Genomic DNA, 24,385 nt, shown 5'->3' with positions numbered 1-24,385 from the left:
CCATACATTGCAGGCTCTTTGTTCTCAGGCTCTTGCCCTCGCTCCACTGTGGAGCTCAAGAAAGGTAACTTGGGCCCTTGGTTTTTCAATCATCATAAGACTGTTCTGAATTGCTCTTAGTCTAGCCTCTCACCCAGGATCCCAGGTGCCATCGGCCCTAGAAACATAGCTTCCAGGATCACTAGGGCATGCAAACCTCTCCAACATGGTAACGTAAAAAAATCAAAGGAGGGGGTGACAGATAAAATTTATTTCTGTTATCATTATTTAGTATTGTGAAGCTTGTCCCAGTTCCTGACCTTTTTGACACCAAGGTTGCAATAATTACTTTGAAATATTCTAATAATCTGAGATCCTGACTTTTTGATTTTCATTAACTTGAGGCCATAATCATTGAAAATAAAACAAAAAAGGCTTGAAATATTTCTTATATGCAGAGATACAGAATGATTAAGGTTGAGGACAGTGTTCTACATGTAAAGTTTTAATCTAGGTCATTTATAATATATTTAGCTTGACTGATTTAGGTTCAGTTTGAGTCTACTTTTGAGTAGACCTTCCCAGTAAATAAAGTTAGCTATTAATATAAGAGCATGCTGCTAGAACTTTCTCTGGGGTTTCTGATGATTTTTCTTCTGTGTGTGTGTGTGTGTGTGTGTGTGTGTGTGTGTGTGTGTGTGTGCATACTAGGAGAAGACCAGCGCACTCTCTCTTAGTAATGTAGCAGGAGTCTTCTACATCCTGGTTGGAGGTCTGGGATTAGCCATGATGGTGGCACTGGTCGAGTTTTGCTACAAGAGTCGTGCAGAAGCCAAAAAAATGAAGGTATATGATCTTTAGAAGTACAAGCTGAATTTGAATTTCAATCTTAAATAATAATATAAGATTATATATTAACAATGTTGAAATAAAGTTTATTGAGGATTCTCACTAAAAACATGATGTGAAACATGATGGAATTAATCCTCCACAAACAGAAAGGTCTTACGGTTAATGAATCGTGAAAGTGATAACAGTATACCAGTGGATTCCACTATCTGATACTAATTAGTACTAAAAATTAATGAATTTTAAATTAATAGTAAAAAAGGCTTCCCAGTGTTTTAAGTGTTCAAATTTCAAATCTTTTTATTTGTTTTAAAGATTGAAAAATAGCATGACTCACAGAACAATACAATCACAATAACAGGTGCTAAGAGCTATCAGGTTAAAGAAAAATTGGTGGAGAGTCCCTATGAGAGTGTCCCCAAAAGGGTCATGGACCCCCTATTGATCCTCTACTGAGTCACAGGAGCCAAGGTGTGAAACCTAGCCCAGTCCTATCATGGCCAGCCTGGGCCATTTGAGGTCAAATGGCCCAGGCTCTTAAAACATGTGGTAATCCTAATTGGTCTTTCATCAAGTCAGCAAAGATGCACAAAAAGAAGACCAGACACCAACTAGGGACGACCAGAAATGGGACTCTCTAACAATTGTACTTAGAACTGAAGAAGCTTCTCAGATGAGAGGTGAAACGTTTTCAAGGAAACTTTAAAAAGTCCAGACGTTTTTTTTCCAAGCTCCGTAGACTACGATGACCTGGATGTAGAACCTTCACAGACACATTATGCACTGTCACTTCTGCTACTACTGATATCCATTTAGATTCTTTTCTCTAACTTAAGTACTTCATACAAACCTGTGTCTATTAGACCCCATTTCTATAAGACAGCTCTAAGAATGGAATGGAAGTAATTAATGCTTCAGTCTTATTACAATCTGTCTGACTCTATTAATTGGCTACATACCACAGGCTTTTAAGGGGGGGCAGTAGTTAAACTGTTACTTGAAAAGCCATCACTTAACCAAACCGTCTTAGCTATAACAATACACCAAATTTCTTTTTATCTCTAAATTTCTTGAAGGAGTAGTTGTAAAACAGCTTACTAATTTGCAGAGCAGTGGTTTAAAGAGTTTCAGTCAGGTTTCAGAGCTTATCACAGCAAAGCAAAGCATTAATGAAATGATCTTGTGGGCTCTGACTGTTGACTCATCTCAGTTAGTGCGATGTTTGATCCTGTTAACCATATTTTATTACAGATTACAGCATGCTGTGGGTATTAAGCGTATGAGGTGGTTTCCATCTTATCTATCTAATAGACTTTATTCCTAGCCTGGCCCCAACCGATCACGGCAAATGGCTCCCCCTCCCCGAGCCTGGTTCTGCAGGTTTCTGGAAGTTTCTTCCTGTTAAAAGGGAGTTATTCCTTCCCACTGTCCCCAAAGTGTTTGCCCCTAGGGGGACACATAATTGTAGGGATTTTCTCTGTTTTCCTTGCATTAATTTTTTTATATTAGAAGACAAAGTACCTTGCGGCAACTGTTGTTGTGATTTGGCTCTATATAAATAAAATTGTATTGACTTGAAATGAAACTTGTTGAGAATAAGGGGAGGGAGACAGGGCAAAAAAACACAATGTGACTCTTGAACTTGGGCTTTAGACTTGAATAGGGAAAATTTCAACTGCACATTTCAGCAGAGGTGACTTTTTACCAGGTCTACTGAATGGACGCAGCTACAGTGTAAATATTTAAAATCAACAAACCCACCCACCCCACTGATATTGCCGTGAAAATACTCAAAGCCTGACAAAGTAGACATCGGCATTACAAGAGAGCTTGCCAAACTTGGTGAGTCAACTCCAGCTCATATCAGGAAGTGTATAGGACGTGAGGAAATGCAAAAGCATTGTGACCCAGACATAAGAGCATGACTGCAGCAGTATCTGGTTTAGCAAAAATACTTGGCGTACTTGGAAATATAACTGGAACACTGAGTTTAAGCTTCACTCATCATGGATGACAAGGATTGGATGGACTGATAAGGAAGTGTCCTGGAGACCAGAGAGAAACCAGACATATAGGTCATGTATTCCATACACTTTACATGATGCAAATGTAAGCATATTATACCTACATTTGTACATAATCACAGTTCTACAAGTAAAGTCAAGTTTGTCAGGATGTCATTTGGATGTTAGTTTATTTTAATGAATTGATTTCAGAATATGGCATTGGGAACACTTTTGAGTGTCAAATGGTAAAACAGCCAGCACAATGACCCTTTAAACAATTACCACACATGTGTACGTTAAATGTAGGCCTACGGTGTTAGTCTGACAAACAGAGTCATTATAATGGAAACAGGCTTCGGTAACTGACATGCTTCGGGTACAGATGTGGCCATGGTTGTAGCGCTGCTCTGGTGATGTGGTCAGGCTTTGAACCTGTGTCATAATCCATGAGTCTAAGGGGTAATTTCCATGAACACCTTGAACTAAGATGATCATCATAATGAAATCCTGATCATTGGAAAATAAAAAAGATACTCCTAAAAGCCAATCTTCTCTATACTCTCCGTCCTACAGTTTTTGAAAAAGTCTGCTCCCCTGGAAAACAGAGGCATCATAAACAGACCCTGGATATACCCCTGGATATCACGCTTATTATAATGTTTATAGATTAGCAAAATACTTGCACAATAATTGAGAATGTGTACTTCCTATTATGGAACACATGGTCAGTTTCAGGGATTAACAATACATGTATTTGGTTAGTTTGAAACTCCTGTTTTACTTGCTGAAGGGCATCCTCGCTAGTTGGGAATGAGCTGGACCTCTACACTCTTTTCATTAGTAACGTCACCACCTGGAACAAAACTAATAAAATTCCTGCCACAGAAGCTATAGTACATTGAAATAAACTCAACGCCAAAAGCTGAAGAGCTGAAAGAAGATTGGTTCCTGTGCTTGGTAATCTATATGTTTTAATCACATTTTTGTCTGACATTCCTAATAAACTGACACAATCAGAATCAGAATCAGAATTGTGTTTACTGGCCAAGTATATGTGCAGACACGTACAGGGAATTTGGTTCCGGTAGATGGTGGCTCTCAAGCACAGCAATGTAAATCCCCCCCCCCCACACACACACACACGTGTCTATATATACACATTACACATACATACACAAAGCTGTGTAAACCAACTATAAATAACGAATCTAACCTTATATACATAAAATACAGAAATGAATGAGGTGGAATGAATACTACAGAATGTACATAAGGTGCAGTTGCAGTCTGGCAGTGGGAGCAGTGTGACAGGTCAACTGTTTAGAAGGGAGATGGTGAGGGGAAAGAAACTGTTCCTGTGTCAGGTGGTCCTGGTCTGCAGGCTTCTGTACCGTCTGCCAGAGGGCAGCAGATCAAAAAGTCTGTGTTCAGGGTGTGAGGGGTCTGCGATGATTTTCCCTGCCCGTTTCCTGGTTCTTGAGAGGTACAGATCCTGGATGGAGGGCAGGGGGGGCGCCGATGATCCTTTCTGCTGCCCGTACAGTCCGCTGCAGTCTGCTCCTGTCCTGTTTAGTGGCTGCTCCATACCAGACTGTGATGGAGGAGCACAGGACAGACTCAATGACCGCAGTGTAGAACTGGATCAGCAGCTCCTGTGGAAGACTGTACTTCCCCAGTTGTCTCAGGAAGTACATCCTCTGCTGGGTCTTTTTGAGGATGGAGTTGATGTTGGTCTCCCACTTCAGGTCCTGGGAGATGGTTGTACCCAGGAACTTGAAGGTCTTCACAGTTGACACAGGGCTGTCTGATATGGTGAGGGGGAGCAGAGTTGAGGGATGTCTCCTGAAGTCCACTGTCATCTCTACAGTCTTAAGAGTGTTCAGCTCCAGATTGTGCTGACTGCACCAGAGTACCAGCCGCTCAACTTCCTGCCAGTATGCAGACTCATCACCATCTTGAATGAGGCCAATGACAGTGGTGTCATCTGCAAACTTTAGGAGTTTGACAGCCGAGTTCTTGGAGGTGCAGTTGTTAGTGTAGAGGGAGAACAATAGTGGTGAGAGAACACATCCTTGAGGGGCACCAATACTGAGGGACCGGGTTTCAGAGGTGATCTCCCCCAGCCTCACTTGTTGCTTTCTGTCTGTCAGGAAGCTGGTGATCCATTGACAGGTAGCTGGTGACACGCTGAGCTGGGAGAGTTTGGAGGAAAGAAGTTCAGGCACAATGGTGTTAAAAGCCGAACTAAAGTCCACAAATAGGACCCTGGCATAAGTTCCCGGGCGGTCAAGGTGTTGCAGGATGTAATGCAGCCCCATGTTCACTGCATCATCCACCGACCTGTTTGCCCGGTAGGCAAACTGCAGAGGGTCCAGCTGGTGGCCTGTAATGTCTTTCAGATGGGCTAACACCAGTCGTTCGAAGGATTTCATGACCACAGACGTCAAGGCGACAGGTCTGTAGTCATTCAGTCCTGTGATGGTGGGTTTCTTGGGAACAGGGATGATGGTGGAGCGTTTGAAGCAGGAGGGAACTTCACAGAGCTCCAGGGATCTGTTGAAGATGCGAGTAAAGATGGGAGCCAGCTGTTCAGCACAGGTTTTGAGGCAGGAGGGTGAGACGCCGTCTGGTCCGGGGGCTTTCCTGGGCTTCTGTTTCTGGAATAGTCGGCTCACATCCTCAGTGTGTATTCTGAGTTTCAGGGAGGAGGAAAGGGGGGTGAGAGGTGTGGTGGAGGTTGTTGAGTCTGGATTGGAGAGGGTGGTGGTGGTCGTTGAGTCTGGATTGGGGAGGATGGGGGTGGTCGTTGAGTCTTGATTGGGGAGGGTGGTGGTGTTCGTTAGGTCTGGATTGGGGAGGGTGGGGGTGGTCGTTGAGACTGGATTGGGGAGGGGGAGGGTGAAGGGCGGAGAGGTGGAAGGTGTGTTGGGGGTCAATGTCTGAAGCAATGTCCCTGGGGAGGGGAGGGTGGGGCGTGGGAGTCTGTCCGTCTCAAACCTGCAATAGAAAGCTGGTGATTTCCTGCAGGCCCCTCCACACTGACGCAGGGTCGTTGGCTGAGAGCCGTTAAAGTGGAGTATTAGAGACCAAGCAGCCAAGAACATACAGGAACAGGTGTATTCTTCAAAATATGAGTTTTATTATAGCCCCATTTCAAAAATATACAGTCACAGAATAAGCTATTTTAAGAACTAATTGAGCCTATAACAGAGGTCAACTAAACAGAATTCTGCTCAAAAAAATAATACTTAACTAAATATCATAACTCAACAAACTGACCTGCACAAATGAGAGACAGCAGAGGGGAAAACCACAGGGACAATAACTAAACATAATACAGAAAAACTAACAGCAGCCAGGTAACTCAAAAAGAACAGAAAATTAATTATTAACCCCTCAGCAATAATTGCTGCAATAGCAAAAGACAAATATTATAAGCAATAATAATAAGTTTCCCATAAGTCCCATAAGATAATACAATAACATGCCTTTTTTTCAGTGTTAAATATTGCCGCAATTAGCAGTACTTTGCATGTTGCAAACATTAGTTAGTAGTTGGCACCATGTTTCACACCGTGAGAAAGGAACTCACAGAAATGCATATGCAAGAGGGTGAGTCACAAAAATATCAGGTCCCACTTCTTACACAAAATTTTGTCTTAGTAAATACTTTTTTTTTAAACTTTAAATACTTACTTTTAATTTTTACACCAAAACACACTTTGCACTGGTGCAAAGGTTAGTAACTCTGGCCCTTGGGCTGTGGACAGGGCTGGACTGGGACAAAAATTTGGCCCTGGCAGGAAGCCCACCATGATCACTCAAAAATAAATTAAATAAATATGTCATGTATACGCATATTATGTTGATTATAGATATTAATTGTTATTGGTACAGTTGTACTTTTGTTAGGACATCTTAGTTGCACTGCAGTGCAACATGTTACAATTAAAAGCCACACTTTAGCTATTAGGAGTGGTTTATGGTCAAAGTAGCCATTCATTTTACCTATATCCTTGAATCTTTCCTTTCCTAATTATGTTAATTTCACCTTACTCCATCTCTTCCTCACTTAGTTGTTGAGACTGCTGTCCCACCTCCTACTCTTCTCCACAGCTGGTGCTACCAACAGCAGCCTCCTGTGAACCAGGGCTTGTTACTAGTTGTTGCTGGTACTGCTGTTGACGGTGCAGCAGCAGGCCCGACAGCTAACGTGTTGGTTAACTGGACATATTTTACTGCATCTACTTTTAGTTTCTTTTTCTATTTAGCTTTACAGCTCCACCTTTTCACTACTTTTTCCACACTAAACTCTTCTTCAAGGTGCGTGCACAGCGAAGGTATGATGAAGTGTAAGTAATGAAAGTTGTATGAATGTATGAGCTGTTGTACAGCTAGTGTGCAGCAGCCCTTCAATTGACCCACCGGCCCAAAAGTGCATTGGCCACCAGGAACATACCCAGTAGACCAGTCCATTCCTGACTGTGGAGAGAGAGAGAGAGAGAGAGAGAGAAGAGAGAGAGAGAGAGATAGATAGATAGATAGAGTTCTAAATGGCTGTCATGTTTTTTTTTTTTATTATTTTACCACATTCTTTGCATGGATGGACACGGAGACTATTTTCTTTCTTTTGACTTCTGCCATATTTTTGCTTTTTCAATTATTATTGGTCTTATAGCTCAAACTACTATTGTCACTTTGTAACTTAAAGTAACAATAATAACAGTTATACTAATTTTTCTTAGAAAAATCACTGCAGCAATAACCATGACTTTATTTTTGTTATGAAGGTGGCAGCCAACACCTTGTCATCACCCCAGCACACAGGAAACTACACACACACTCTGCCTTCTCCTCAACATCCCCCCAACTACAACCTGCTGTCCCCCAGCCACCAGCCAAACTACGCCACCTATAAAGAAGGCTACAACGTTTACGGCATTGAGAGCGTCAAGATCTAACACGGGTAGGAGAGTGATGATTGATGGCTAAAAGTGTCCTTACCTTACAGCCATAGACAATGTTTGTGTCATAGACATTCAACTAATTGGTGTTAAATTATCTTTTCAAACATCCATTTAAATTCAATTTACAGCTGTATTCATATCAAACTGGTGCAAAGCAACCTCAGTGGCAAAAATAACGTAGAGTTGGAGTTAAACTTGTGCAGTCATTTTGTCTGTATTTACCAATGTAAAGAAAAACTTGTGAAGGGAAATAAGTAGTAAGTATATTAAATAGTTAATGCACTTGCATTTGTACTTTTCTGCACCCAGATCTAGTCATCTGCAAATCTTTGTACATCTGAATTTGTGCCTTGTGTCATACTGTAGATGTTACCTAACATAGAGAATATGCAGGCAAATTTTCCAGATGCATAGTGTTTTGTTTCACAAACACTTGTGCAGATCTTGGTTTGTCCATATAATTTTTTTTACCATTTCAGATATAAGTATACATTTCTACTTTTAATATAGTTGCAGTGTTGTCATTCGTTAGGCTAACTGATCACTCTAGTGGTGGTAAATTGGCAGATACACATGGTAAATTAAAAGAGGTGGTAGTTACTGAATGAATTAATACATTAAAAATAAAAAAATATCATTATTATTATAGTAGTTGTTTTTCTACAAAACAATATATCTATATTATGATAACACTATAGTGTAGCAATTTATCTTTATGTACAGAAAGTTTACGACACCAGTGACCAGCAAACATTTTGTTTAAAAATGAGCAAACTTTTTGTTTAAAATTTAAAAAGATGCTTGTTCTGAAATGAAAAACTAAAAATTAAGTGACATTTACTTTATAATTAATAAAGCATTGTTTAGTCATTGTTCACATACATGAACTGTTTTGACTGTGAACAACATAAATACAAAAGTTGCCATTGAGTCTCGCATTGCATTGTGATATGAGCCAGTGTGTGTTCAGAGTATGATGTGAATGCAGCAATTTTTCCTAACAAACAATACTAACACTGAGACAATAATAAAGTCTTTTTTAAAAACTTCAAAGTAAAAGATCAAAACTATGTATGGCTGTGGTACTCTTTTCCTTCGTTTACTTATTTCTCAACAGCTCGTTTGCCTCCTTCATCCCTCTTCCTTCTCTCTTCATTTTCTTTGGCTCCCATTTTTTCTCCACTCCTCTTCCAAACTTTCCTTTCTGTCCTTGCCCTCTCCTTTTCCTTCTCTCTGACTTCGTTGTTTGCCCTTTTACTTTTTCTTATGTTTGTCTGTACGTTATCCTTTTCTCCTACTCTTGTCTTAATAGCCAATCATCCTCTTTACTGAGTACTCCTATGTGACTTAATGTCAGTTTTTATTCGGTGGCCCTAATAATTTAGACTGGTAATAACACAAAATATGAGTTATTCTGTTAATTACCTAATTGGAAACAGCCCTATAATTGCTTTAATGATAGATAACCTGTGATTATGCGAGTTTACAAGCCCTTAGAATATAAGAGAGAAAATTCCAATAATTCTCTTTTGAGCAAGCCCTTGGTAACAGAGGAGAATTAAAACCCCCTTTTAACAAAGAGAACCCTGACAGAATCTGCATTAGAGTGGCCATGGGAATTGGTTGGCAATTGAATTTAAGAGCAAATTCAAGATGGATAAAAAAAAAAACAGTCGCCTCTATCTCAGTTTCTTCCTTCGTTTTGCCCCAGATTTTAGATTCAGGCTTGTGTGTGTTAAAAACTTTACCATTTAGCCTGTCGTATCAGTTTAAGACAACATTTTGCCCCAGAGTCTGTTTACCATAAAAATTTACATCCCTAATGTTAACACAATTGCTCATGGATTTCACGGTTTGGGAGAGAGACTTTGTTAGATAACAGTTGTTTTTTGGTTGCTGCTGTTTTGGTTGTTGTTTTTTGGCTTTAGACTAAAAAACAAAATTAAGCAAAGAAAGTTAGCAAGCTATGCTGTGCTTTAGGTCAGAATTTTCAGTGTCATGGTAACTTTTGTTGTGTACAAAGCCTGGTTCAGAGCAGGTCATGCTCACAGTTTTGGTTTAAAATCAAATTCAGTACCACTTTTCATCTATTAAGGGACATTCACACCTACCTGAACATATATGAAAATGTAATGCAAACATCATTGCACAATATAAGAAAACAATTTACCTTCTCCACTGATGGCACCTTGCAGCTTCCTATGTCTTTAAGATCCCACCATCTGTGTAAGGTGAAGTCCACTTGTGCACACTTACCTACACTCTTATATGCCACTCTATGATCCTCCCTCTTCTTAAATAATAATAATAATAATAATAATAATAATAATAATAATAATACATTTTATTTATAGGGGCCTTTAAAGATCCTCAAGGTCACCTTACATTAGTACAACAAAATAAAAACATACAGTAAACAAAAAAATAAAAAAAACAATAATGTAAGTAAGTAAGTATAAATGCTAAACAAGGAAAAATAGACTAAAAGTGATGAGTATGCAATTCTGAACAGATGGGTTTTAGACACGATTTAAAAGTAGAGAGAGTTTGTAGTCGATCATGTTCACAGTACATATTCACCACAGCTATTTCCATCTTTTTCACGAAATCCATCACCATGTGTTGTTCTGCATTTCTTTTCTTAACACCATACCTAGCCAATACGTTTATTTCAAATTCTAATTCTAATTCAAATTTTATTTGTCACACACACACAACCATACACAGTATGACATGGGGGTGAAATGCTTGTAGCTGTACAATGCCCGACCATTAAATGACAGAAGAAAAGTTTTACAATATTTACAATTTACAGTTTACTACAAAAATTTACAAATTAACTTAGGAATTTACAGTAAAGAATGTGCAAATAGCAGAAGAGATTATAAAGATAAGGATTATAAATTATAGGAGTTATAGGATTATAGGAAATGTGTGGTGGTGCGTGTGGTGACGTGTGTGAGAGTCCAGTCTTATAGTGACGTGTTTGGGAGAGTCCAGTCCTACACCTGGTTCAGGGCCCGAATAGCCTGGGGGAAGAAGCTCCTCCTCATTCTCTCTGTTTTGGCCTTAAGGGAGCGGAAGCGCTTCCCAGACCTCAACAGTGAGAAGAGTCCATTGTTGGGATGGGAGAGGTCCATCATAATCTTCCTAGCTTTGGACTTGCACCGCTTGGTGTAGATGGACAGCAGGTCAGGGAGCTCTGATTGAATGATGCGTTCTGCCGAGCGCACCACCCTTTGCAGATCTCGTCTGTCCTGCTTGGTGCTGTTCCCAAACCAGGTGCAGATGTTTGCCGTCAGGACGCTCTCGATGGTGCAGGAGTAGAAGTTCTTGAGCACCTTCAGTGGCAGATGGAAGTCTCTAAGTCTTCTGAGGAAGAAGAGACGCTGACGGGCTTTCTTAACCAGGGTGTTGATGTGGCAGGACCATGACAGGTCCTGAGTGATGTGGACACCCAGGTATCGGAAACTGTCCACTCTCTCCACTGGCGTGCCACTGATGATGAGGGATTTGTAATTCCTCGCCTGCTTTGTAGTGAAGTCCACGATCAGCTCCTTAGTCTTGCTGATGTTTAGGAGGAGGTTATTCTCCTGGCACCAGGTCTCCAGGTTCCTAATCTCCTCCAGGTAGGCCGTCTCGATGTTGTCGGAGATCAGGCCCACAACAGCAGTGTCGTCAGCAAACTTGACAATGGAGGTGGTGTCGGATGTGGCTACACAGTCATAAGTGTACAGTGAGTACAGCAGGGGGCTTAAAACACAGCCCTGAGGCACTCCAGTGCTGAGTGAGATGGAGGGGGAGACTTGGGCCAGGGAGAGGTTGAAGATCTCCGTGAACACCGGTGTTAGCTGGTCAGTGCAGGCTCTAAGGACCCGGCCAGGGATTGCATCTGGTCCTGCTGCCTTCCTGGTGTTCACCCTCCTGAAGGTGTTCCTCACGGCATGCTCTGTGATGACGAATGCATTTTCTTCACTGGTGCACTCCGAGCGCGCGCAGCCGTTTGTTGTTTTAATTGCTGCGGCGTCGAAGCGAGCATAAAACGTGTTCAGCTCATCAGCCAGTGAAGCATCTGCATTCATCATTGAAGAAGCTGGTCGTTTATAGTCCGTTATAGTCCGCAGTCCTTTCCACAGGCTCCTAGAGTCGCACTGTCGTAGCTGTGACTCTAGTTTTTCCCCGTAGCTCCGCTTTGCCTTTCGGACTGCGCTGCGCACGTTGTAGGACGCAGCCTTGTATAGGTCCATATTACCGGAGACAAGCCCTTCATTGTAGGCAGCGGTGCGTGATCTCAGAGCGTCGCGGATGTTTTTATCCACCCACGGCTTCTGGTTGGGAAACGTTCGGATGATAGTTCTTTCTGCTGTGTCGTCCGCTAGTTTCCCGATAAATCCCACAACCGCTTCCGTAAACATGTTGATGTCATCAGAGCTGCGCCGAAACATGTCCCAGTCTGCGTCATCCAGTGCGTCCTGCAGCGCGGCCTATTTTTGGCAAATAGTAAAACAGTTTCCACAAGCACTTCATCAGCGTCCCCTTCTCCTATAGCCGTGAGGGTGAAACCTTTAGAGATAAAAGCAAAATCCTCCAAACCCACATAAAGGCTGACGCCAGCTAAGAAATGGGGTTTTTTTCCCACAAGAGTTTATCGGATGCTGAGTCCAGAGCAATAGCGAGCCATTAGGGAGGCCTGTGAGTCTAAGAAATAACAACTACAGAGCGTGGGTTTCCCTGAAATGCCTGCAGACATGATAGGTTATCTACAGATCAACGGGTGGAAATTCCTTATGGGACAAGATTGATGACCCACACGAGCCTCAAAAATGTGGGAGATGATTGTGTGTTTGGAAAAGAAAAAACAGAGAAAAGAATTGAGGCAGGTCAGCATAAGACTGGGCCATATTGAGGTCATCATATCTGCATGGAGAGGGACGTCGGCATGACCTGAAAGGTCAGAAAGTGACTCCCAGTAAATTAAAAAATAAAATGAAAAACCAGAAGCTGCTTAGCTGTAGACAACCCCAGGCTAGAGAGAACCAGGAGCTCATGAAGAATACCAGACCTACGGGGATGGGGGGAGTGTTTTTAACCCAATTCAGTTTATTATCATTGTGTACTCCGAGGTATTTATAGTCCTCCCCAATGTCTACATGGACCTCCTGGATCGAAAAAGGGGTAACACATTTCCTGGTCCTCCTAAAGTCCACAATCAGTTCTTTGGTCTTTGCCACGTTGAGCTGCAGATGATTCTGCTCGCACTGCGTGACAAATGAGTCAACAACAGCCTGGTACTCTGTTTCATCACCGTCACTCACAAGATAAAAGAGATAAAATAAGATAAACCTTTATTAGTCGCACACATGGGACCCAACCACTGCAGCATCATCCAAAAACTTCTGATGATAGCAGGTCTCTGTGCAGTGGCTGAAGTGCGTGGTGTAGAGGGTGAACAGGAAAGAGGCTTGTCCCTTGTGGTGCCCCTGTTTTGCTGATCCCCTTGTCAGACACACAATGTTGAAGAACCACATATTGTGATCTTCCCGTCAGGTAATCAACAATCCAGGACACAATCTGGTCTTTAAGTCTGACATCATTAGCCGTGTCTGGGCCCTAACTCCGCTGCATATCCATAAGTCAAACGAACACTGCGGCATCACTGAAAGTTGAAAAACTGTCTAAATTCTTTCATCTGTAATAGAATGATCAGTGTGGCTGCTCTACCAGGTGTAACAATTAAGTTTAACATCCAGGCATCCATGAAAACAGATTTTATGACATTTAACGAGTTAGAAGTTAGCAGGGAGTTAGCTCGCTAGCTTCCATCTAAATACATATAGCATGTGCTGACTGAGGGATTTTGGAAACAAATGAAGGCGTACAGCTCTGCTATCACTTCCAACATAAATGAAGACAGAAACTAAACAGCAGTGACGTTTGTAGAGTTATTGAAGTGGGGCTAGCTGGTATATAATGATATGCTACGTGATCGCTAGCGACACAGCTATGTTAGCATAATAAACACAGTGAAGCTGGAGGATGAACACTTTTTTCCCCTCGATAAAAGTTAACGTGAGGATTCTCGGTGGTCAGGGACAAATGGAATCGCATGGCACGCTGCTGTAAATGGACCAAACTTCAGTCAGAACAACTGAGATAATCGATCCACAATACGAGGTTAGTCATTCATATACTGATGAAAAACTAAAAATTAAGTGAGCTAGGCTGTAGTTACATGGTAAGGTTTTAAAAATTGAGCTTTAAAATGAATAGCGGTAAGAAAATCCGAGAGAGGCCGACAGTGATCACTGACTGTTTTAGGGGCTTTTTGAGATTAAATAGAACAAGATACAAAGCATTAAAACATGTTAAAAACACGAAAGCCTTAATAAACGCAGGGTAGTTTGGGCCCGGAAGCAGGATTCGTCACGTCATCACTTAAAGACCGGATAGAACAGGGGTCGGCAATCTGCGGCTCTTTAGTCCTTATAGTGCGGCTCCGCGTGGTTTGGGAAAATAAATTAGAAGTATTTAGCTGAAGTGTATTTTATTTATGTTAGTTCTTTTTTACCTTGTATTTCTAAATTGGAAGATTATTGTGATATTGAAATATAAAAATAAAATTATATTCTTTTATTTTTTCATCGCTCAAAATAAGCGTCACACTCGCGGAAGCCGGTATGCCTGCCGAAACGCCGTGCATTTATCGAGACTTTCAACCCCAGGTAGGCCAATTATGGATCCACATTATGTCAGCAGCTGTTCTCCACCGTGAACTATGTTAAAAACAAACACCGCTCACGCCTCACAGATGACAGCTTACAGTCCTGCGTAAAGATGAAAGTCACTTCGTACAGCCCCGATTTGCAGACACTGTGTGCAGAGGTTCAGGAGCAGAAGTCCCATTGTAAACATACCACAGCAGACCCGACGATGTTTGCATGAACACGCTTTTCAGCATCTCTTTATTGACAACTTTTCCCACACGGTTGCTGACGCATACAGCCGGCTGTAGCTTTTCAGCTCACAGCCCGACACACACCAACACAACAGCATAGATAGCGCAGACATAAAGGCGGTGAGGCGTCATTGCAGGTGCCGTTCAGGTGCATCAGCCTCCCCTGCAGCGGCGCTGCAGACCACGCCCCGCCACACACATTAACGTGATAAAATACATATTTAGGCAGAATTTTTAGGCAGCATAGTGCTTTTTTTCCAATTAGTTTTTAGAAGTCAGGTCAAGGCTCCAAAAGCCCGAAGGCGATATAACAGTTTTTGTTTGCTACATGGATCATTTTAATTCATGTTGGTGTCTTTCCTTTCGTTATATTTCTTAAAGAGTTCAAAATGTGTTAATTACATAAATAAAATGTTAATTTTCTCTGTAGCACTTCATGGATTTCATAAGCAACACACTTTAGTTGTTCAAACAAAGCATAAAGGTAAAAAACAATATATACAATGTTACCTTCATTTTAGATGGTAAAAAGTATTTGCGGCTCCCAGTGTTTTCTTTTGCGTGAAAACCAGGTCCAAATGGCTCTTTGGGTGTTAAAGGTTGCTGACCCCTGGGATAGAAGCATCCACCTCCATCTTTGTCAGCTTATCACCTGTGAGGCTTGGCCTGATGGTGTTGAATGCACTGGAAAAGTCGAAAAATATGACCCTCACAGTGCCCTCTGGTTGGTCCAGATAGGTGTAGACACAATTGAGCAGGTAGATCATGGCATCCTCAGCTTCAAGGTGGGGCTGGTGAGTGAACTGAAGGGGATCCCGATGTGTTCTGACATTTCAAACAGTTGTGAGATTCAGTCTTCTGAACTGCTCATCTCACAGGTTGCAGGGACTCCTCTAGGCACTCCAATTTATGCTTTGTCAAGTCCCGTTCCCCCCACCTCTCTCTCTGGTATCTAATCAACCAATCAGGTGTGTTTGCATGAGATCCACCGATCTTCAGTCAGATATTATCATTCTCATTCTCTCTCTATATCTCTAATTTAACATGGAAAATTGCGTTAAATTTGAATATTCAGTCCAATATGAATAAGCTTCAGTTCATGTTTCATTCAGTTTAGGTTTCATTTGCACATTAAATTTAGCATAATCCCTCTTAATCCAAATACTTTTAATCTTTAAAACTCTCTCAATCACTGTCAAAGGAGCTTGCAAAAAAAGCATCTGGACTTCTTTAAGTTGCTTGAAGATGTTTCACCTCTCATCCGAGAAGCTGCTTCAGTTCTAAGGTCAAATGGTTGAGAGTCCCAGATTTAAACCCAGTGGGAGTTTCCCCCCAAAGAGGGACAAAAGGACCCCCTGATGATCCTCTAATCACATGAGCCAAGGTGTGAAAACAGGTGTGGGTCCCAATCAGCCAGGGCTTCGGGTGAGCTCATTGTGAAACCTGGTCCCACTTTATCATGCGATTTCCTGAGGTCAGATGGCCCAGGAAATGGGCCTTTTGTCCCTCTTTGGGGGGGATACTCCCACTGGGTTTAAATCTGGGACACTTTTCTTTGCAAGCTCCTTTGACTACGATGACCTGGATGACTGAGAACCTTCACAGAATGTACGGCAATATGTCTGTGAAGGTTCTCAGTCATCCAGGTCATCGTAGTCAAAGGAGCTTGCAAAGAAAAGCGTCTGGACTTCTTTAAGTTGCTTGAAGACGTTTCACCTCTCATCCGAGAAGCTTCTTCAGTTCTAAGGTCAAATGGTGGAGAGTCCCAGATATAAAACCAGATATAAACCTAATCCTCTAATCGCCTAATAGGTGATTAGAGGATCATCAGGGGGTCCTTTTGTCCCTCTGTGGGGGGTTACTTCCACTAGGTTTATATCTGGGACTCTCCACCATTTGACCTTAGAACTGAAGAAGCTTCTCGGATGAGAGGTGAAACGTCTTCAAGCAACTTAAAGAAGTCCAGACGCTTTTCTTTGCAAGCTCCTTTGACAACCTTCACAGACATCTCTCAATCACTATTTATTCAAGACTTTTTTTTCACCAAATTGAAGATATTTTATAGATTATTTTGGGTGGGGGCTTTTAGCCTTTATTTGATAGAGACATTGTAGACAGACAGGAAAGTAGGGAGAGAGAAAAGGGAAGACATGCAGCAAAGGGCTGCGGGTCAGACTAAAAACCAGGCCTACTGCTTTCTAGCCATATGGTGTATAGTGCCCTGCTCACCCACTGATCTACGCCATCACCCTTCAGTTGTGTATTTTTAAAGTCAGAAATTCAACGATCAGAGTGGCTCTTGCTTCATTCCCTCACACACACACCCTCATGTTTCTCAAGGCCTTACCTACCCAGCCTCTCAGTTCGACCTGAATTAGGCCTGTCTTTAGAATCATTATTATATTGCCTTACTCTCATCCTTTTGGCTAAACGTAAACAATATATATTTAACTGATTATATTCTGATCAGTAGTGAGCATAATTAATTACAACATTTAACATTATTTTTCTTGTTCAAAAGTATAGTGACACAGTTCTTATCTTAATCCCAGACATGAATATAAAAGGCAGATGATGGATCATGTCTACACACACAAAATGTGTAGATGTTAGAACAGACATCCTCAGACTACATTTCTCTGTTAACATACTGTTCAAACTCATATTTTAATTTATTTTTTTGATTAAGAATAAAGAAAAAGGATACTATTGGCAAAAAACACAAATAACAGAGTGCTTAAATCACATATAAGACCGGATGTTGAGCCTCTCAGTTAACTTCTGGCTGAAGTGGAGTCGTGAAATTTCAGCCTGCATGATACACCCTGTTGGCCAGTCTGGTCTTTAAGTGATCACGTATGAACCCTGCTTCCGGGTCCAAATCTCTCTGCATTTATTAAGGCTGTTGTGTTTTTAACATGTTTTAATGTTTGTATCGGTTCTATTTAATCTGAACAAGCCCCTATAAAAGTCAGTGATCACTGTCGGCCTCTCTCAGTTTTTATTACTACTGTTACCACCATTTTAAAGCTCAGTTTTTAAACCCTTACAATGCAACTACAGCCCAGCCCATGCAGCAGTATATGGATTATCTCAGTTGTTCTGACTGAAGTTTGGTCTGTTTACAGCATCCTGCCATGGGATTGCATTTGTCCCTAACCATCAGGAACCCTCACGTTAACTTTTATCGAGGGGGAAAAAGTTAGTGTTCATCCTCCAGCTTCACAGCATTTATGTTAAGCTAACACAGCTGTGTCACTAGCGGTCACGTAGCACATCATTATATACCAACTAGCCCAACTTCAGTAACCCTACAAACGTCACTGCTGTTTAGTTTTCTGTCTTCATTTATGTTGGAAGTGATAGCAGAGCTGTACGTTTTAATTTTTTCCGAAATCTCTCTGTCAGAACATGCTATATCATGTTTAGGTGGAAGCTAGCGAGCTAACTTCCTGCTAACTTCTAACTCGATTAAATTTCATAAATTCTGTTTTCCTGGATGTTAAACTTAATTGTTACATCTGGTACAACTGATCACTGATTAAAGATGAAAGAATTTAGACAGTTTGTAACTTTAAGTGATGCCGCAGTGTTAGTTTGACTTTGGGACCTGAAGTGGAGTTTGGACCCGGAAACGGCTATGTCAGACTTAAAGACCGGATAGCACAGGAGGGAGTCACTGTTAAGCCAGGCTCTGACTGTTCCTGTATGGAAATCTCATTCTTGATGATCCATATGTTCGATTTAGCAAAGATTTTACATTGCAGACCCTTTCTGCTGCAACCCTCCTCATTTATCTGGGTTTGGGACCAACACTAGGAGGACACTGGTTTGGCCTCACCTCGTCACATACACGTGCCCTGGTGGCTGGGTTAGTTGCTGCCACTAATTATTTTCTTTATAGTATACTTAAAGTTTGACATAGCTTCTTTCCTAATGGTAAGTGGACTTGTTCTTATATAGTGATTTTCTACTCTGCTTGAGCAATCAAAGTGCTTTATACAACATGCCTCATTTAGCCATTCATATATTCATTGGAGAGCAACTTAAGGTTTAGTGTCATGTGCAAGAAGACTTAAGAGCAGCCAGGGATCAAACCACCAACCATAGAAGATAATTAGTAGTTGACTTACTCTACCTCCTGGCCTACAGCCACTATCCATTAATACAATGTATCAATGGAATTATATACAGTATATACAATATATAATATTAAGAAAAGCAAAAAATTTCATATCATTTCATGCAGTCTTTTGAAAATCTTATATCAAGTGCTGTATTGAGTGTTATACAGCACTTATCAACCCCAGTGTCAAAGAAAAGCTGGAACACTATATGAAATATAAATAAAAACAGAATGCAGTTATTATTAAACCTCAACTTTATTCAATCACTCACTGAAAACACATCAAGTATTTAAAGTAGGAGGAACATTTTGCAGCTAATTACGTTAATGAACAGGTCACATGATTGTGTATAAATAGTATCTTAGAGAGGCAGAGTTTCTCAGAAAGAAAGATATCAGAGGTTTGCAAACATACAAATCAAAAACAAAAACTTGTAAAATTGTATGACAATTTTAGAATAATGTTCTTCAGTGTAAAATTGCAAAGAGCTTAAATATCTCATTATTTACAGTAAATTTCGTTAAAAGTTTCAAAAAAATATTGAGAAGCCTCTGTGCACAAGAACCTGAAATCAATATTGGATGATCATCATCCTCAGACTGACAGACATTTACAGAAATCACTATTAGTGAATACAGTTCACAGTACATTGCAAAAATGCAGGTTAAAGCTCTACCATGAAGAAAAGAGACCACATGTGAATGTAAAAACAAAAAATCAGCCCACTGGGTGGCCAGTCCAGCTGTGCATCAGGCTAAGTTAGACTCATATTAGCAGTCAGTGGGCTGCATGCAGCACACCCCTATTTTGCTACACAAGGAAATAAGGTTACCTGGAGGTGAAGTGGAGAGAGTGGTAAATATGTAAGAAAGAAGCTGTTTAAAGCAAAAACGAAGTGAAAGAAACTTAAAATAGTGTCCGAGGTTCAAGGAGCAAGCCAGAAAAAAGGCTGCTTTTCAGAATGTGTCCACAGGAGTAATGACCACTTAAAAATGAATAAACAAACCAAAAAGTGAGGCTCCAGCTCAAACAACAGGTTGCTGAATATTGTTTCCCCTGAGACACTCTGCCTCAAGTAAATGGACTGGTTCTCGTGTAATGCTTTTCTGCTGTATCTATATAAGCGCTCAAAGTGCTTATTAAAATGTTGAAGCCGTAATAATTGTCATTGTAATTCTGAGGGTTTTGTGGCATACAATGTTTTGGGAAATCAATAATAACAATTAGCAGTTGTAGCAGAAGCACTCATTTCAGCCTTGTGATTAAATTCTAAAAGACAACCAGGTTATCATTTGTTCACATACATGGTCTGAAGGACTTCTGTACTTGTGTAAAAAACATTCAGACACACGAGTTACACACAGATTTGTTCATATTTGTACCAGCCAAGCGGGCAAATGGTAAAGGTAAGGTCAAGCTAAGTAGCAGATTATGCTCAAAAACAATGCCTCCTAGGTTTGAAAGAGCCTATAGGAGCCCAAAGACAGACAATGGGGCAAAGAAATTTTTCCCCACAAATAAAAACACAAGTATAAATTGGAAGTACCTCGGTACCTGAAATAGTAATAGGAACAAGAGTGATAACAATTGTTAAATATTACCGTAAAAAAGAAAAAAAAAAGCAGATGAGGGGATATTCTAAAATCTCAATAAAACAGTCAAAAAGCAAGGCATTACCACACAATCTATGCTCTGTCCACGTCTAGTCCAGCAGCTGTTTCAAAGCCCAGCTCCTTCTTGTTTCGCAACAGCTGAATGCACAGCTGTCCAACAGTCTTTCCTTAACTTCAGCAGCTCCCTCCTAATGCTACATCCAGGTCTGGACCCCCTGGGGGGCTCTAGGACAAAGTCACTGGTTCAGTGACAGTCCGGCTGCCACAACTCTAAAGCCAATACAGCCAATAGCACACCCTGGTACCCCAACAATAGTTGTTATATAAGAAAGTGTAGTAGGCTGTTCACAAGGTTGTTGTAATCAGTCATATCAGCCATATCAGCTAGTATTGGACCCTTGATCAACAATGTCCAGCAGGTAGTACCAGCGATAGCACAATTCTACATTCCTCAGTTAGTATGTTAAATATTAAAGTTTAAAGAAATAGGAGGCTTAAAAGGGTTTCCAGGAGAAAGCACGTTCTCTTAAAAAAAGGCTATGTTAGCAGCTGTACAGTATTACCTGTGAATAAAGGATTGAAAAATGAAATTAGGTATATAAGTGGGGAACTTAAAGGGTTTGGTGAGTGCAACAAAAAAAAGATTCAAGTAGTCCAGTGCCTATGAAGTACAGTGGCGGATTCCTCTCAGTACTCTGGTTAACTGGTGATTCTAACCCTGTCTATGCAGCTTTAAGTTACGTGTCATTGATGAAAATGTGGCTAACGTGTTTTTGTCCTTATACAGATGAAATTCACGGATGCAATGCGCTCCAAAGCTCGTCTGTCTATCACAGGATCGACCAGCGAGAATGGTCGTGTTCCAGTGGCTTACCTCCGTCCTGGATTACCCATGAGTCTCAGCATGACTGATCTCTCCTGACTACATCCAAGCCAGTGCCTTACAGCTAGAAAGACTGGACAGATGTCTACCCACCACTTGGCTGTCAGGCTTCAGCAATGACCTGCCCATCAACGAAGAGAGTCACTTGACCATCAGTGAGAAGAATGGCTGTTCATATACAAATTCATGAAAAGCAATCAAGCACAGTGGACAGTTTTCTAATCAAATACACATCATTATTTAATGGATTTTCCCCCCTCTTGTACAGACAACAAGAAACAATGATGCTAACGCAATAACAATATTAATCAGGAATGTGATCAGGAGTTATAAAAGCAGACTGATGAAATGAAATATCACATCCATAAAATATTAGTAATTGTGGTAGCAGATAATGATATTGCTATTGTTCCTATTTTTTCTCCTTATTTTTCCCTGAAAATCCCTAATGAGTGGAAACTTTTACCAGATTAAGGGATGCATGGACTGGCAACCACAGGTACACAGTATAAACACTTCTACAACACAACACTACAAAAACATACAAATTTTATGCAGGGATGGGCTGAAATGGGTTAAAAAGTACCTGAGAAAGGTGTGATACCGAAAGCATCAACAAATGCAATCTGAGAAAGTGAATATCCCTGGCTCAAACTGACCACTCATCAGTATTACGATTAAAATGAAGCAATTACTAATGTTTATGATGCATTTCATGAAATGTTGTCCACTCCAAGATATGTTAAATAATTAAACAAAATTCCCCAAATATTTAGTGTTTAATCCAATTAAAAATTTTAATTGGATTCTTGGTAAAATGAATATTTTATAGTCTTTGCAGAATTACTGTAAATATGTTTACATTTTCCTCTTGTTCATTGGGCAATAGCTTAACAGTGATTTATGTTTGACTGTGTGACACACAGCTCTAAACGTTTAATGATCAGCATATGAAATTATAAAATAGACATAATAAATCATGTTGAATCCGTTAAATATATTTTAACACCTTGTGTAAACAGCACATTGGCAGTTTTTACATTCCTTGTTTTTCATGCTGTACTGTTAACTACAGGATCATAGATTTAGCCATAGCCAGATTTAACCATTATTATATACACAAAATAGAGTTAGGAAAACTAGATGGAGATTCAACCCTGGTTATGGACAAATCACACGGTGTGGTTAGTAAGGGAAGTTTTACTTGTTGGTGATAAGAAAGAAAAATGTATGTTAGCAGAAGCAAACTGCAATGCAAGGTGTCCCAGCCAGTTAAAGACTGAGATAGGTGGTATACACTCGGAACTGGGTCAAATAAAGGGAAAACACACACAAACATAGGCTTGAATTAAAATCAGCTAAGTGAAGGTGAATTAAAACGATCAAAAACTGCAGGTCAGATTGAGTTTTAGGGCAAAGTTCTGTGAAGCATCAGCCCCAGGTTAGTTTTAGTGCTTATCTAAATATTATTGGTTTTATCTATAAATAAACACACAGAAAATAGCAACTTTAAGTTTGTGCAGTTATTTAATATACTGGTATCCTTACTGAATATGGACACTAACAGGGACTAAAAAATACACAGACAAGTCGCATAAATTGTGTAGCTGTTTGGCAGCTATTGGCAGTCATTTGTCATGAAGACACTGAAGGGGTACTTTAATCATTTTTTGTTGCACTTCCACAAAGTGAAGATATTTATAATTCCTTAATAAGCTCTAAAAACAGAAACACACATTCATAAGGCATTCAACAGGGCTATTTCATGAATCCCAATTAATTGGTAACACCCTACACATGTCAGTATGCTTTGTTTGTAATATAATAATTTTTTTAAAACTGATCTGAAACCAGTTAAAAACCAGTTTTTATTCTTCTATTCTTGTAGAAACCACTCTTTTTTTTCACAGATCTTTCTTGGTAATTTGGTTTTGCATGGCATCTATGACTGTATATTCACAATTTGAACTTGCTGATAAATAAAAATTGAAAGGCACAATAAAGTGCAACCCACTGGCAGCAAAATAGGCTAATGTTACTCATATCAGTGCCATATTATAAACAATCACTTTCTGTTGGCTGCTGTAGTGTAGTAAACGGTCTATTATCTAGATCTAGAATTTAAAAATTGCATTTAATTTTAAAGACACGCTCTATTTTCTTTAAAAAAAAAAAAGACTATCAGACAAAAAAATAATTTATTCAAAAGAGAATAAGAGCGTTTGCATTTAAAGATCTAAACAAAAAATGTGTGTGTAAATTACATCTTGCTCTCACCCTATGGCAGTTGGGATAGGCTCCCCCCCCCGAACTGGAAAAGCGGAAGAAAACGGACGAGTGGATGAAAGCTTTTATTTAGAGCCCCAGATACTGTTTTCACAAACTGAGGTGGACTAAATTTGCTCCCTTTAATTATATGGTTCTGTAAATATTTAGAATATATGAGAAGTATATGTTCCCATCCCTCTTTCTAGGTCAGCACATCACAACTGCAGCATAAACACAAACACGCCTTGCTTATACATTGACATATATTTTCACATTTGCATGTGCACCTGCATAGTATTCTCATAAGAGTTCTGAAGTCAATTGGATGATGTGCCAAACAGACTGAGACCCAATCAGAGTTCTTTATGCTCAGTCAATGGCAGCTGCTGATACTGAAACCTGAGCCAGTAGGAGTTCTCACTGCTGTGAACTGGACAAAAAAAAGAAACTGTGAAGAAAAACTTTTTGTTTTAATAAATATACTGCACTAAAGGATGGCAACAAAGACGATGGAAGAGGATGGAGTGAAGAAAGTTTGCATGTCACTTTAAGTTTTTCCTTTGATGAAATTTTCAGTCTGAAACTTTGTGACTGCTGCATTTAGTGTTTAATAATAATACTAATAAGAATACTATTAGCGATATTAATTGCAGTATTATTGTGATTCTTGTTATGTATAGTGTATGCTTTTAAGAACTCTGGTATGCTATTTTTTTCACAAGAGAGCTGATGTTTGTG

General features: G+C 40.3%; 1 protein-coding gene across 2 annotated transcripts in view; it reads left to right on the top strand.

Annotated features, from left to right (window-relative positions):
* LOC120716598 (glutamate receptor 4-like) overlaps positions 1–24,145 on the top strand; it is a 52,844-nt gene extending 28,699 nt beyond the window's left edge. The window contains exons 3-5 of one of the 2 annotated variants that reach the window (XM_040004136.1): positions 691–825; positions 7,625–7,800; positions 21,284–21,398. In XM_040004136.1, coding sequence (XP_039860070.1) covers positions 691–825; positions 7,625–7,795 — 306 coding nt within the window. In that variant the 3' untranslated portion in view covers positions 7,796–7,800; positions 21,284–21,398. Of the gene's footprint in view, positions 1–690; positions 826–7,624; positions 7,801–21,283 lie in introns of both variants that reach the window. The other variant, XM_040004137.1, reaches the window with a different exon arrangement.
* The last annotated feature ends 240 nt before the right edge of the window (positions 24,146–24,385 follow it).

Source organism: Simochromis diagramma, unplaced genomic scaffold, assembly GCF_900408965.1.
Source record: "Simochromis diagramma unplaced genomic scaffold, fSimDia1.1 OVJJ01000565.1, whole genome shotgun sequence".
NCBI classification, from domain to species: domain Eukaryota; kingdom Metazoa; phylum Chordata; class Actinopteri; order Cichliformes; family Cichlidae; genus Simochromis; species Simochromis diagramma.
The sequence above is the reverse complement of the archived record's forward strand: the minus strand, read 5'-3'. Positions and strand labels throughout refer to the sequence as shown.